Genomic DNA, 15504 nt, shown 5'->3' with positions numbered 1-15504 from the left:
CAGTTTTGGGCCCCACACTACAAGAAGGATGTGGAAAAATTGGAGAGTCCAGCGAAGGGCAACAAAAATGATTAGGGGTCTGGAACACGTGACTTATGAGGAGAGGCTGAGGGAACTGGGATTGTTTAGTCTGCAGAAGAGAAGAATGAGGGGGGATTTGATAGCTGCTTTCAGCTACCTGAGAGTTGGTTCCAAAGAGGATGGTTCTAGACTGTTCTCAGTGGTAGAAGATGACAGGACAAGGAGTAATGGTCTCAAGTTGCAGTGGGGGAGGTTTAGGTTGGATATTAGGAAAAACTTTTTCACTAGGAGGGTGGTGAAACACTGCAATGCGTTACCTAGGGAGGTAGTGGAATCTCCTTCCTTAGAAGTTTTTAAGGTCAGGCTTGACAAACCCCTGGCTGGGATGATTTAGTTGGGGATCGGTCCTGCTTTGAGCAGGGGTTGGATTAGATGAACCTCCTGAGGTCCCTTCCAACCCTGATATTCTATGATTCTATGTCTCTCAGGGGTGTGAAAAATCCACACCCCTGAGTTACCTCCTGGTGTAGATCGCATTAGGTATACGGAATAATTCTTCTGTCGACATAGCTACCTCCTCTGAGGGAGGTGGATTAACTAAACCAGTGGGAGAACTTCTCCCGTCAGCGTTAGTAATGTCTACATTGAAGCACCACAGTGATGCAGCTGTAGCTGTGCCACTATAACTATTTGGGTATTGAAATACCCTCAGATAAATAAGTGACTGTAAGTTAACAGAGTTGGATAAGCAAAGGCACGCTGTAAACTAGAACTAAAGCCTCAACTTCCTAGTTTTCAAGGGACTGTTTTGGTGCATGCAGAATGAATAAAAGAAACTAGATAGGAGACATCAAATTTGTGGTCTTCCTTATTCAATGTTTTGACACATCTAGTTAATATTTTAATGTCAAACTTCCATGGGTTCATCAAACTTTTCCTTCGTCTACCAGAAGTTTGTTTTTATTACCCACAATTAGTTTCACCAACCACTGAAATGCAGTTGCTTTGGGGATGTAATATGGCAACTCTCTAACAGCTCTGACAATGCTACAGAACAGTTTAGGACAGGACATGAATAATACTTGATTCAGAACTAAAATTGAAATTATGCATTTGAAACCGTGAGAGCCCGGCTTAGCAGTTAACAGACTCAGTGCAAATCAAAAGGGTGTTGGTTCAAAGTGGGAACTGAGTTAATGCATTGTGTCTACCGAGGGTGCAGTGAAAACTTTAGCCTGATATTTAACAGGAAACTGCAAACGAGAGTTCTTGGACAGCAGAAAAAGCCTTTGCCTTGACGCTTACAAGTTCCGGCAATGATGAGTTGCTGAGTAAGAAGCAACGTCAGCTATGAAAGAACAATGCAGGGCATCCCGAAGAGGGGAGAGCCAGCCATGTGCTAGCCAGTTTGAAGACAAGTGGCGGCCAGTATGTCCCTCAGCCTGCGCTGCTTCCAGCAGCTCCCATTGGCCTGGAGCAGCGAACCGCAGCTACTGGGAGCTGCGATTCGCCGAACCTGTGGACGTGGCAGGTAAACAAACCAGCCCGGCCCTCCAGGCGCTTTCCCTGCACAAACGGAACAAGTTTGGGAACCACTGATCTAGAAGATGTCAGCAAAAATTAGAATGAGTTAGTGCTAGCCAAATCTTTTAAGAGATTAAAAGGGCTTTTAGGGACAGCACTAGAACATTTTTTACCAGTCTTTATTAGTCAGAGCTCCCAGTTGTGACAGATTGGCAGATGAGCATCCCTTTTTGCCCTTGTCTTGCCCTGGCACACTTGTGCTTCCTTTCCCATCCATCTTCTCTCTTCTGTATTGTTTTTTTTTGTCTTTTAAAAAATGTTTCTCTTCATTTTGCTCCCTTTTACTATTTCCCCACTCACTGTATGCTGCTAAGATAGCCATTCATGGGGTGTATTGTAGTGGCTGGGTGGCAGATATTCTTGTAGCTGAGCTGAGTGCCATGGGAGAAGAACTTTGCCTGAAAGGCTGTAGCTTAAGCCTGATCTCTGTACAAGTGAGTATCTATCACAGAATTATAGGCTGTTGCAGGAGCAGGGAGATGAGATTGTTTTCAAGGAGCCACCTGTAGCTTTAGCTTAAGAGTAATTTTGCAGGGTGTGTTAAGGTAGATCCAGAGCCACACAGCTTTCTCAACATCTATTGCTTTTGGCCTTGATCCCCCTAGAGTAGTCTGGCATCTCTTGGGTTGGAAAGTACTGCAGTAGAGAAGAGTGAAGGCAGCTATTTAAAGAACTGAATGAAAATAAAGATCCCAAAATGGCTCTAATATTAAACTCCTTTTCAAAAAGATCTGCCTTCAAGAAAACCTGAGAAATTTACACAAATAGAAAGTGAGACAATGTTATACAAGTTATTGACAAAAAGCAAGTAAGGCAATAAAGTACATTAAATATGAATACACAGATCATCCAGTCTGCATAATATACATTCTGTGCTCTTAAGGGAACTTGTAAAACTCATGAATGACACACATTTCTGAAATGTCATGAACACGGGGTATGTGCCAGATCATTAGAAAAAGCAGAGGTAGTATTGGTCTTCAAAATGAAGAGTGATCCTAGCAATTAATTTACTATCAATTCTATCTCTAATAAAATATAGAAGAAATGTTAAGAGAAATCACTAAGTATCAAGAGAAGAACAAAATCATGGGAAGTAAGCAGCGTAGAAATCTATCCACTAAAAATAATTTTTGACCGATATTCTTCATTGCTAATTTATCAAGTCACTCAAAAAGTAGGGAAAGGGAATTTGGAAGATTAGTATTTGGATCTTAGTAAAGCATTAGTATCCCACAGAATCCTGCTACCAAAACAAATTCATGTGGTCTTGGATATGAATATTGTCGCATGGATTCAAAACTGGAGGCAGGACCATTTAAAAAAAAAAAGACTTAAATAGCAGTGTGTCAGATTTGAAGAAGATAGTTTGTGGAATCCCACAGATGTTAATGTTGGGTCCACTCTAACCAAATATCTTCATGAATGATCTAGAACTGGGCGAATGTTAATGACACTCATAAAAAGTTGTGCTTGGTGGATGGGCAGTTGCAAATAGCCACAAGGGAAGAAGAGATAATAGGTAATAATTTGATAATGAAGTGACCTAGAGAGAGTAAAAAGATTCAGCTTGGAAAAATGCATGTAGATACACAGACAGGAAATACAGATATGGGAGGGAGAAACCTGAAATGTTGAGAGTTAGGGGTTTGTGAAAAGTAAATTAAACATATTCTATTGCACTATGGGAGCAAAATAGGCCAGTATCTTTGAGCTATATAACTAGAGATCATGTTGTGGAATAATAAGTAATTAACAAAGGTCAGAGTGGAGGGGTATTTGTGCAGGGGGCGGTGACTGTATTTTACTCCAGCTCTGCCCACAGTAATAAAATGGTTTATAGCCTGAATTTAATCTAGAAATGTAAAAGGTGCTAAATTTTTTTTAAAACAAATTAATCCTAAAATTGTGTGAAGTGTTCCATGTAATAAGAAACTAAACCTTTTAAATAAATAAATCCCAAACTGCAACAGATAAATTACATCCACGTTAATCTTTTTATTTGGCTCAATTTTGGTGCGGATTAAGGAATTCATCCTGGGTTCTGCGGAAGAACTGTAACAGTTTAGCGTAATATCAGCAAAATCATAAAATTTAGGGGAACAAGTGGAATGAATGTCTGGCTAGCCTTTCTGTTTGGGGTGTTCAGCATGCCTGATCTTCAGCTATCTTTTTCAACTAATTTTGTTCTATTTCCGTTCATTATAATTAAGCAGCAGTAAGAAACAACTGGTTGCATAATCTGTTGTTAATAATTTGACATCTAGACACATGGATGAAATCCCAGACACAGTGCTGTTAACTGCAAATGTATCATTATTGAACTGTAACACATTCTGGAATGTATAGATAAGTGGCTTTCAACCTTTCCAGACTACTGTACCCCTTTCAGGAGTCTGATTTGTCTTGGGTACCCCAAGTTTCACCCTCACTTAAAAACTACTTGCTTACAAAACCAGAAATAAACATACAAAAGTGTCAAGGTAATAGTTAGGGGGATTCGATCATTAGAAACATAGATAGCTGGGTTTGCGATGACCGGGAGAACTGCATGGTGACTTGTCTCCCTGGTGCGAAGGTCGTGGATGTCTCTCGACATCTAGATTAGATTTGTGTATAGTGCTGGGGAGGAGCCGGTGGTTGTGGTACATGTATGTACCAGTGACATAGGGAAGGATAGGAGAGAGGTCCTGGCAGCCACATTTAGTCTGCTAGGTAAGAGATTGAAGTCCAGGACCTCCATGGTGGCATTCTCTGAAATGCTTCCAGTTCCATGCACAGGGCCAGTTAGGCAGAACTGCAGGGTCTCAATGCATTCATGAGACACTGGTGTAGTGAGAAGGGGTTTAGATTTATTAGGAACAGGGGAAACTTTTGGGAAAGGGGGAGCCTATGCAGGAAGTATGAGCACCACCTAAACCAAAATGGAGCCAGATTGCTTGCACTTTTTTTTTTTTAAAACTGCTGTATGGCCTTTTTAATTTTAAGGGCTGGGGGAAAGCTAACAGGTGCAGAGGAGCACATGGTTCTGAAAGAGACATCCCTTAGGGGAGGATCTGTTAATGGAGATTCTCTATGTCCTAGTAAGGAGGAGAGAATGGAAGATGATAAAATATGGGTAGGATCTGGTGAGAAACAGACAAATGAAAGAGTCTCATTCAATTACATCATGTAATGGGAGACAAAGTGCTAAAAAGTGACAAGTTTTTGAAGTGTTTATATACAAATGCTAGAAGTCTAAGTAATAAGATGGATGAACTAGTGTCTTATATCAATATCCTCATTTAATACAATAGGCATCACAGAAATGTGGTGGAATGAGGATAATCAATGGTACACAGTAATACCAGGGTACAAAATATATCGGAAGGACAGAACAGGTCATGCTGGTGGGGGAGTGGCACTATATGTGAAAGAGAGCATAGAATTAAGTGAAGTAAAAATCTTAAATGAACCAAACTGTACCATAGAATCTCTGGCTAGTAATTCCCTGCTCCAATAATAAGAATATGGCAGTAGGAATATATTACCGACCACCTGACCAGGATGGTGAATAGTGACTATGAATGCTCAGGGAGATGAGAGAGGCTATAAAAACAAAAACACTCAATAATAATTGGGGATTTCAACTATCCCCATATTGACTGGGTACATGTCACTTCAGGACGGGATGCAGAGAAAAAGTTTCTTGATCCTTTAAATGATTGCTTCTTAGAGCAGCTAGTCCTGGATCCCACAAGAGGAGAGGCAATTCTTGATTTAGTCCCACTTGGAGCACGGGATCTGTCACTACTATGGTCACTATTACCAAGCAGTCCAGCTATATTCACCTCTTGGACCAGATCCTCTGTTCTACTTGGGACTAAATCAAGGGAAACCCCACAGCAACCCAACACTCTAGCATTTAATTTCAGAAAGGGGGACTACACAAAAATGAGGAAGTTAGTTAAACAGAAATTAAAAGGTAGAGCGCCAAAAGTGAAATCCCTGCAAGCTTCATGGAAACTTTTTAAAGACACCATAATAGAGGCGCAACTTAAACGTATACCCCAAATTAAAAAACATAGAAATAGAACCAAAAAAATGCTACCGTGGCTAAACAACAAAGTAAAAAGCAGTAAGAGATGAAAAAGGCATCCTTTAAAAAGTGGAAGTTAAATCCTAGTGAGGAAAATAGAAAGGAGCATAACTCTAGCGAATGACGTGTAAAAATATTTGGATTTTCAGAAAGCCTTTGACAAGGTCTGTCATCAAAGCTCTTAAGCAAAGTAAGCTGTCATGGAATAAGAGGGAAGGTCCTCTCATGGATTGGTAACTGGTTAAAAGAAACAAAGCGTAGGAATAAATGGTCAGTTTTCAGAATGGAGAGAGGTAAATAATGGTGTCCTGGGACCAGACCTATTCAACATATTCGTAAATGATCTGGGAAAAGGGGTAAACAGTGAAGTGGCAAAATTTGCAGATGTTACAAAACTACTCAAGATAGTGAAGTCTCAAGCAGACTGCAAAGAGCTACAAAGGGATCTCTCAAAACTGGGTGACTGGGCAACAAAATGGCAGAAGAAATACAATGTTGATAAATGCAAAGTAATGCTCATTGGAAAACCTAATCCCAACTATACTTCAAGAAAGAGATCTTGGAGTCATTATGGATAGTTCTCTGAAAACATCCACTCAATGTGCAGCGGCAGTCAAAAAAGCAAACAATGTTGGGAATCATTAGGAAATAAGACAGAAAATATCATATTGCCTCTGTATAAATCCATGGTACACCCACATCTTGAATACCGCATGCATCTCAAAAAAGATGTATTGGAATTGGAAAAGGTTCAGAAAAGGGCAACAAAAATTATTAGGGGTATGGAACGGCTGCCATATGAGGAGAGATTAATAAGACTGGGACTTTTTAGTTTGGAAAAGAATCGATGGAGGTGGGTGAGTGGGTGGGATATGATAGAGGTCTATAAAATCATGACTGGTGTGGAGAAAGTAAATAGGGAAGTGTTATTTACTCCTTCTCCTTGCACAAGAATGAGGGGTCACCAAATGAAATTAATAGGCAGCAGATTTAAAACAAACAAAAGGAGGTATTTTTCACCACAGTGCACAGTCAACTTGTGTAAATCCTTACCTGAGGATGTTGTGAAGACCAAGAATTTAACAGGGTTCAAAAAAGAACTAGATAAGTTCATGAAGGATAGATCCATCAGTGGCTATTAGCCAGGCTGGGCAGGGATGGTTTTCCTAGCCTCTGTTTGCCAGAAGCTGGAAGTGGGTGACAAGGGAGGATCACTTGATGATTACCTGTTCTGTTCATTCACTCTGGGGCACTTCGCATTAGTCACTGTCGGAAGACAGGATACTGCGCTAGATGGACCTTAGGTCTGACCCAGTATGGCCATTCTTATATCACAGCACAGTATTACTGAAAAATTGCTTGCGTTTTCATTTTTACCATATAATTATAAAATCAATTGGCATATAAATATTGTATTTATAGTTCAGTGTGCAGTATAAAAAAGTCATTGTCTTTATGAAATTTTAGTTTGTACTGACTTTGTTTGTGCTTTTTATCTAACCGGTTGTAAAACTAGGCAAATGTATAGCTATGTTGATGTATTCCTAGGAAGACCTCTGCATGCTCCCAGGTGTACCTGTACCCCTGGTTGAGAACCACTGGTATAGATACTTTTCTTTCATAAGTTTTCTTTAGAACACTATAACTGTTTCAAAGATCAAAAAATTGTTTGAAGAAAATAGGAGTCCCAACAAATTCAAAACTTTTAGAAATATTAATGATTTATCATTAAAAGAAGCGATAAAAATTATGGTGAATTTTCAGTTGTTAAAAGAAGAACTTAGCATCGTTTAAGCTCTGCCTACATAAAACAATTTCTATAACACTTTTTTATATTTGTATTTATATTTTACATGCATCTGGAAGATAGATTTATGTATGAAAATAACTTAATACGTGTCATATATGTTTAAAAAATGCATGAGCTCCCGGCAGCTGTGCTGGAAACTATGGGAAAAGGGTCACAATGCACAGGTAAAGCAGCGGTGGGAGGGAGTGCTGCGTGTGGTGGCACTGCACTGTTTTACATAACCAAGGCTGCTTAATTGCATACACACTCAACAGTTGTAGTGACAAACACTTCCAACACCACTTGGTTGTGTCACTTGCTTCTGAAATAGTGCATGTCTCTAGGGTAGATGAGCCTCTTTTATATTGATACATGCCACAATCAAGAAAGGGTGAAGAGTAGTCCTCCTTACGGACAAATCTAATGCAGTTCTTAAGGTGATGTTCAGTGCATGGGTATTACAGTAATGAGCGTGCTAGAAATGCATATGGCTGCTCTAAAGTTATAAAGTCTGACTGGTAATGACTCTGGAAAAAAAATAGAAGTCCCATTTGCCAGCCAGGGATCACCAAAGATCTGGTTGCATCACTCCTGTTCCTCCCTCCCCCCGTGCCCCCCATGTCCCCCTCAAAGAGGGTTAGTATAGGAGGCTGCTATGCTGGCTCTGTGCCATCTGATGGCTCTCTGCCCCACACCAGGGTGATCTTCAGTTGGAAAGATCTGGCTGCTGTACAGTCCAAAGGGGCCATATTCTGGAGTGGTGCCCTATGTCTTTTCAGCTGTGGGAACTGAAATAAGTCTAAAAGGAAAGGAGCACTTGTGGCACCTTAGAGACTAACAAATTTATTTGAGCATAAGCTTTCATGAGCTACAGCTCACTTCATCGGATGCATTCAGTGGAAAATACAGTGGGGAGATTTATATACATAGAGAACATGAAACAATGCATGTTACCATACACACTGTAACCAGAGTGATCACTTAAGGTGAGCTATTACCAGCAGGAGTGGGGGGAGGGGGGAAGGAACCTTTTGTAGTGATAATGAAGGTGGGCCATTTCCAGCAGTTGACAAGAATGTCTGAGGAACAGTTCGGGTTGGGGGATAAACATGGGGAAATAGTTTGTGTAATGACCCATCCACTCCCAGTCTCTATTCAAGCCTAAGTTAATTGTATCCAGTTTGCAAATTAATTCCAATTCAGCAGTCTCTCATTGGAGTCTGTTTTTGAAGTTTTTTTTGTTGAAGTATTGCCACTTTTAAGTCTGTAATCAAGTGACCAGAGAGATTGAAGTGTTCTCCGACTGGTTTTTGAATGTTATAATTCTTGACGTCTGATTTGTGTCCATTTATTCTTTTACGTAGAGACTGTCCAGTTTGGCCACTGTACATGGCAGAGGGGCATTGCTGGCACATATCACATTGGTAGATGTGCAGGTGAACAAGCCTCTGATAGTGTGGTTGATGTGATTAGGCCCTATGATGGTGTCCCCTGAATAGATACGTGGACACAGTTGGCAACGGGCTTTGTTGCAAGGATAGGTTCCTGGGTTAGTGGTTCTGTTGTGTGGTGTGTGGTTGCTGGTGAGTATTTGCTTCAGGTTGGGGGGCTGTCTGTAAGCAAGGACTGGCCTGTCTCCCAAGATCTGTGAGAGTGATGGGTCATCCTTCAGGATAGGTTGTAGATCCTTGATGATGTGTTGGAGAGGTTTTAGTTGGGGGCAGAAGGTGATGGCTAGTGGCATTCTGTTATTTTCTTTGTTGGGCCTGTCCTGTAGTAGGTGACTTCTGGGTAATCTTCTGGCTCTGTCAATCCATTGCCAACTGTGTCCACATATCTATTCAGGGGACATATCCGATGAAGTGAGCTGTAGCTCACGAAAGCTTATGCTCAAATAAATTTGTTAGTCTCTAAGGTGCCACAAGTACTCCTTTTCTGTTTGCAAATACAGACTAACACGGCTACTACTCTGTAATCTGAAATAAGTCTCTGCAACTTATACTCCAGTTCAATAGGCAACGCACTGCTGCAATTTCACTGACTTAATCCATCACAGTTATAATCTTAGGCCAAAAAAGTACAGTACAAATTAGCTTCATCTAAAAATTCTGTTTCTTTGAAACGATTGTTTTTAACATTGATAAACTATCTGTGCCATTTTTCTAGAATTCTTATTATGCTGCAAAAACAAATGACATTTTTACTCACAGACCATTTGGAGGACACCTGGAAAATCCAAGACCCTTCAGAAGACCCTTTAAGGTATTGATTGACTCTTGCCAAGTGTATGCATAAGGTTTCATTTCAGGCTGTGGTGTTGTGATTTAGGCATGTTGCCCTAAACAGACATGTTAGTGGTGAGATTTTCAAAAATGGTCAGCATTGGCTGAACTTTGTTCCCATTGAAGTAATGGGGGGTTACCTTGACTTCAGTAGGAGGGGAGTTATGTCAGAACTGGATGTCTGAAAATTCCACTCCTTTCCCTCCCCAAGTCCCCAAACCCTCCTGTAACAGCTGGAGTGCTATCATATTTTGGAAGCCTAAGCCCTGGTCTACACTGAGGGGGAGGGGATCGATCTATTATGCAACTTCAACTACGTGAATGGATGTAGCTGAAGTTGATGTACTTAGATCGACACACTGTGGTGTCTTCACCGCGGTGAGATGGCTGCTGCTGCTCCCCCGTCGACTCCACCCACACCTCTCGCGGCAGTGGAGTACAGGAGTCGACAGGAGAACACTTGGGCTGATTTATCATGTCTAGACTAGACGCGATAAATTGACCCCCGCTGGATTGATCGCTGCCCGCTGATCTGGCGGGTTGTGTAGACATACCCTATGTTACTAGAATTTGGGGTCTCCCAGGTTGGTAAGAGAGCTGACTTTTTTTTCCAGGGTGTAATTTTAAATAACATTATTAAGGGAGAGGGCAAACAGAATGGCAAAACAGTAAGGTTGAAAGGAGAGTTGGGCAAGGAAGGAGAGAGTGGCAAGATCATGGGGCTAGTGTTGGACAATAGAAGAGGAAAAATAACCTTAAAAAGCAAATGTTAGAATCAAAATTGCAGAAAAAATGGGAGTTACTAAAACATCTGACCAATAAGTAGACTTGGGAAGATATTAGGGTTTTTATCAGTAAATGTTGGTAAACATTGATTTTACCATATGCAAACAAACCAACACAAATTTCTATCCATAAGAATAGACATTCACAGATAGGCAAAGTAAGAGAAATGTTGCTTCAGAATTTGATTTAAGGATATTTACTTTGTATTTTTTGACATGTGATGTTGACAATTTGTGTTTCAACAGTTAAAGCTTTAACTTTTTGAATCACCATCTACTGTCATTAAATAACTATTGCCTGACCTTCTCCATAACTTCCCACAACTGTGAAAATTTAAATAATTTAAAAAAAAAGCGTAAATAAACATTGCTATCTGTCAATTTATTAAAAAACAAACAGAAATCAAAATCTGTCAAATCTGCCTATGAGGAAACACCTTACATGAATATATTCACTCCTAATTTCATTATTTTGTTAGGATACTGTTCCACTGAAATTTTTTTGAAATTAAGCCTGGTGGAATGTTGTAGCTGTCATAACGCTACATGAGAAATTCAAAGTATTCTCCAAGTTTAAGAAAAAAATCGCCCTTTTTAGTTGCACTTCTACTGCATTCTGTTTGCATTTTTCATGTAAAATTGCCTTAAATCGATATAATGAATCCCAAACAGTAATCTTCTTATGTTTTATATTTTCTCATTCTATCTGATAAGTATTCCTTTTAGGTTTTGTTTACAGGAACCACAAGATGTAAGAGAGTCAGCAAAATCACCCGATTCTGGGGTATTGCAGAGGCTTCCCAATGTGTCCTGACAGAAAAAGGCACCCTGGGGTCAAAGTCAATTAAATGTAAAACAAAGATTACTTGTATCTCTTCCTTCCTGTTGTGAGTGGCATGCTGTGCATGGGCCCAATTAGGTTCATTCATAATAGGAAAACGCTGATCAAATCTGGGTCAACCTCTTCTAGTTTAAAGTGGCCTTGGTATAAGGCAATTAGGTCACTGACTCATGGTCCAGAATATCCCTTTTCTCCATGAGCCATGTGAATGGTGGAGGAGTGATCACAGTTAATCCACCTTTTCCACAAAACACACTTCAGATAAGCCACCGAAAAAGCTTGATATTTACAAGGTCACTGCAAGGATTTTTTTTTTTTTTAAAAGAAAACTTGTGTAAAGTAGGTAGGCATTATTATCATCATTTTACACATAGGGAAATTGAGGCAGAATTATTATGATCAAGTATATACAGGTAGTTGGCACCAAAGCCTAAATTCAAATTTCAGACTTTCTTATTCTTAACTATACTTAATGGAACCATTAGATAGAAATGACTTTCAGGCTCTCCCATCCTGGCTAGTGGTGTCTTTCTCCGTAGCCTATTACTAAATGCACTTAGCCAACAAGTCCCACCAGATTAAAAGAAAAACAAACTTTCCTCAAGATAAAGTTCATAGTGTTATAAAATTAGCCTTTTTTAGTTATTACTTTAGTTAACAGGTTAAAAAAGTAGTCTTACACTAAAATTACATTACAGAGAATATTATTTTGGGATCCTTTGGTGTACACGTTACCATAATGGCACCTGTGTCAGCACCTCCTGTCTATTTACCAGCACAGGGGAAGTAGATGGTTCTGTTACATCAGGGTTGATTCCCTGCCTGCCATATGAAACCCTTTGGTCTGTTGGCACTTGATGTAACTTAAAGCAGCCTGAAGTCAGTCTTAATTCATGTCAACTTGGAATTCTGCTTAGGATTGGGGGAACATAAAGGTGAGCTTTAAGCCACTGTTGCATTCATAATAATATCTTCCCTTGTGCTTCAGTATCACTTTGGATAAACAGCATATGCAGCAGCACTATGTTTTGCATGTATGAAAAGCAATGGATTATGGTTGGTATGGGAAAAAGGATATTGATTTTTTGACCTAAAATTTCATCAACTTATTTTTTGCATTGAATTTTCCCTTGTCTTGCATATAATATTTTCTTATGTTGTTGAAGGTGGAGTGCGTTCAGTATACCTGAGATGGTAGTTTGACTGCTTTCTAATGTTAATATATCTTGATCAACCAAAAGACTTAGGTGAATCTTTTTCCTTGTGTATGAAACAAGTTCTGTTGAGTCTAAGCAGAAGTATTTTGTTCAAAATACTTTATGAAAAGAGTAACAAACTCTAGAGGAGCAGTTTTTTTTTATGGGATACCGAAAGTTTTTAGGTTTAAAAAGCTCTTCCTTTGACTTAGTGATTCATAATGCACCCAAGGGATGAGGGCAATCAGTAAACCCACCTGGTATGTTTATCATTTAAATAAAATCATTATCCTAGAATTCCGATGATTTAATTAACCATGTTCTACAGTCATGGTTGTATGGTGGGATAGCATAGATGTTAATATTATTTGGTATATAGTCTCTGCTATTAAAAATAAAATATTTTGAAAATCAATGTTACTTCATTTTTGAAGTGATGGTTTCAGAAACAAACAATATTATCAATCTTTGTAAAATAGTTTTACATTGATTATTAAATGAAATTTAGAACCTTAGATTGTTTTGTGTTTCAAACTGAAACATCTTAAGATTTTCCAAATAACTTGGAGCAGTGGAGTAATTTTGTAGCAGAATCTGTTTAAATTGCATAAATTTGTCTTTGAGGAGTGTTAGTAATTTGGAATAAGCTACACTTTGGTTTTGTGGAATGTGATACTGAACGTAGCAGTAGGTAGGACCAAAACCCATTACTATCTATCTTTGCAAAAAGAAAAGGAGTACTTGTGGCACCTTAGAGACTAACCAATTTATTTGAGCATGAGCTTTCGTAGCTCACGAAAGCTCATGCTCAAATAAATTGGTTAGTCTCTAAGGTGCCACAAGTACTCCTTTTCTTTTTGCGAATACAGACTAACATGGCTGTTACTCTGAAACCTATCTATCTTTGGTATTTCTAATGTGTCTGCTATCACAGTGCCAGATTGCCAAATACATAATTAAGCTTCTGGTTAGGTTTATCTACAATTGACTATACTCTTCATCAGTGTTGTCTTTTTGTTTTTTTTCTCCGCTTTTGTGTGTGTCAAATGATTTCCTTAGTTCAAACATAGAACCTATGACAGCAGCAGCCCCACTCCCATTCCTTCCTCTTACTCTCTGTATCCATTATTTGCTTATTTCCATAGAGAGAGACATGCAGGGGGATAGCCTTGGAATCATCTTCCTAACCACTCCTGCTAGAATGAAGACCAGACGGTGTGGAAGGAGAGGGAAGCCTCAGTAGCTTTCTCCCAAGCTGGAAACAGTAGTGATGGCTGTGGGAAAGCCTTGGGGCCTCCTCTCATGGTAGGAGGCAGATGCCTCCTGATTGAAGAACTCCCCTGCTCAATGCAAGATGCCTGCCAATTGGGGCATAGACTGCCCATGCACATAGTTTAGGGGGAATCTTGGTTTAAACCTTACCAAGGTTCACGGGCTTAATTTAGAATTTTAAAAACATTTGTTTCCCATATTATGGCAATATATTTGCATAAAGGATGATGTTGTATTGTATCCTGAGAACAGTCAGGTTTGGACTTATTCTGATCTCCCTGTGAGAAGTTGAGTATTTGGCAGCTATCTGCCAAGAATCCTATGCCTCCAACTCCAGTAAGCTTCACCATGGTCACTGACGTGTTCATCTTTCCTGATAAATGCAGCTTTCTCAGTATATCATGGATGAATACAGGGTCTTTGAAATAGAAAGACTTCTAGGAGTTTGTATAAATGAGCTCCTCTCCTGTGCAAGCCTTTTTTAGCTGCACATTGCAAGTTTACTGAAAAACTGGTACAAAATATATTGTGTATGTGAAGCATGTGATTTTTTTTTTTCAACTCTGTCAGATTGCTACCAAATGTTACCAGAACACTCAAAAGCACTTTTCAGTGACGGCTGTTTTCATGACAAATTTCAGCTTTCTTCTAGCAATTAAAGTTGTTCATGAAAGGTTACAAGACTTTTACATGCGGAAGGTTTCTGTTCTTCCTCTTGCATTCTCTTGTATTCAAAAGTAGACTTAACAATTTTTTCTTAACTCCTAAAAAAAAAAAAAAAAAATCACCTTCGGGCAAGACCAAGTTCGCAAATTTCAAACAAAATGCTCAAAAACCACCTGAGAAACTATAATAAATGAGGTTGGAATTTTTTATATTAATATTCTTATATTGCACCCTTTCGTGTGGCATCTGAGTGCCTGAGAATGGAAAACTTAAAACAAACTTAATTATAGTGGACACTGCTGTTCCTGCTACATATGTTGTCTGTCCGCTCCAGTATTTATAGTGCCATTGACTTTCTATTTCTGTTTCTCTGTGGCCTTCACCCTCCGTTCTACTTGAAGTGAGTTTACAGTAGCCCAATATAGAGGTGAAGGAAGCATAGCTCTGTGGCTAGGATGTTCTTCCTATGGTTTTAAAGACTGAAGTGATTCCAGGTAATGCTATCTAATTTGATATCTTACGTTCAGCATATGCACCAGAGACCGCTCTTGGATGCAGTCCTGGTTCCTTTGAAGTCAGTGTGTTAATAAGGCCAGGATTTTACTCACTCATTAGAACAGCTGCTTATATAGAGAGATACTCACCCCCCCCCCCAAGGGGCTTGTATCTCCCCTTCCACCTCATTTATTGCCCACATTATACAACCTCTTCAGTGCTCATAATTTTGATATCAAAACCTGTTCTATGAAGATAACTTGAGCTACTTTGGACCACTGGCCAATATGTACCACACTGCAGTTCTGTGTTATGAACAGTGAGTACGGGTCTGAGAAGTATTAAATAGGAGGCAAAGAGGAGGAATATGCATTTATAAATGAATAATACTTCAGTACTGTAAGTTTGTGTGTATAATTGTGTAATTGTAACTTTAAAATAGTTGAATACAATAAAATACAAAAGACCTCTTTGACCAGAGTTCTGAAATTCGAT

General features: G+C 39.4%; 1 protein-coding gene across 22 annotated transcripts in view; it reads left to right on the top strand.

The window, feature by feature from the left end:
* BCLAF3 (BCLAF1 and THRAP3 family member 3) overlaps positions 1 to 15504 on the top strand; it is a 59425-nt gene that overhangs the window by 34865 nt on the left and 9056 nt on the right. For 7 of the 22 annotated variants that reach the window (XR_012160363.1, XR_012160361.1, XM_073356850.1 and 4 more), the window contains one exon: positions 9639 to 9734. The exons of 1 other annotated variant lie outside the window; for it this stretch is intronic. Coding sequence is in view for 16 of the 21 variants with exons in the window: in XM_073356850.1 (XP_073212951.1) it covers positions 9639 to 9734 (96 nt within the window). In the remaining 5 variants the exon portion in view is untranslated. Of the gene's footprint in view, positions 1 to 1270; positions 1628 to 9638; positions 9735 to 11265; positions 11390 to 12546; positions 12628 to 13721; positions 15502 to 15504 lie in introns of those variants that run through there. 14 more of the 22 variants (XM_073356895.1, XR_012160374.1, XR_012160388.1 and 11 more) reach the window with 14 other exon arrangements.

Source organism: Lepidochelys kempii, chromosome 1, assembly GCF_965140265.1.
Source record: "Lepidochelys kempii isolate rLepKem1 chromosome 1, rLepKem1.hap2, whole genome shotgun sequence".
Taxonomy (NCBI): Eukaryota; Metazoa; Chordata; order Testudines; family Cheloniidae; genus Lepidochelys; species Lepidochelys kempii.
Note: the sequence above shows the minus strand (reverse complement) of the source record. Positions and strands in the feature narration are given on the sequence as shown.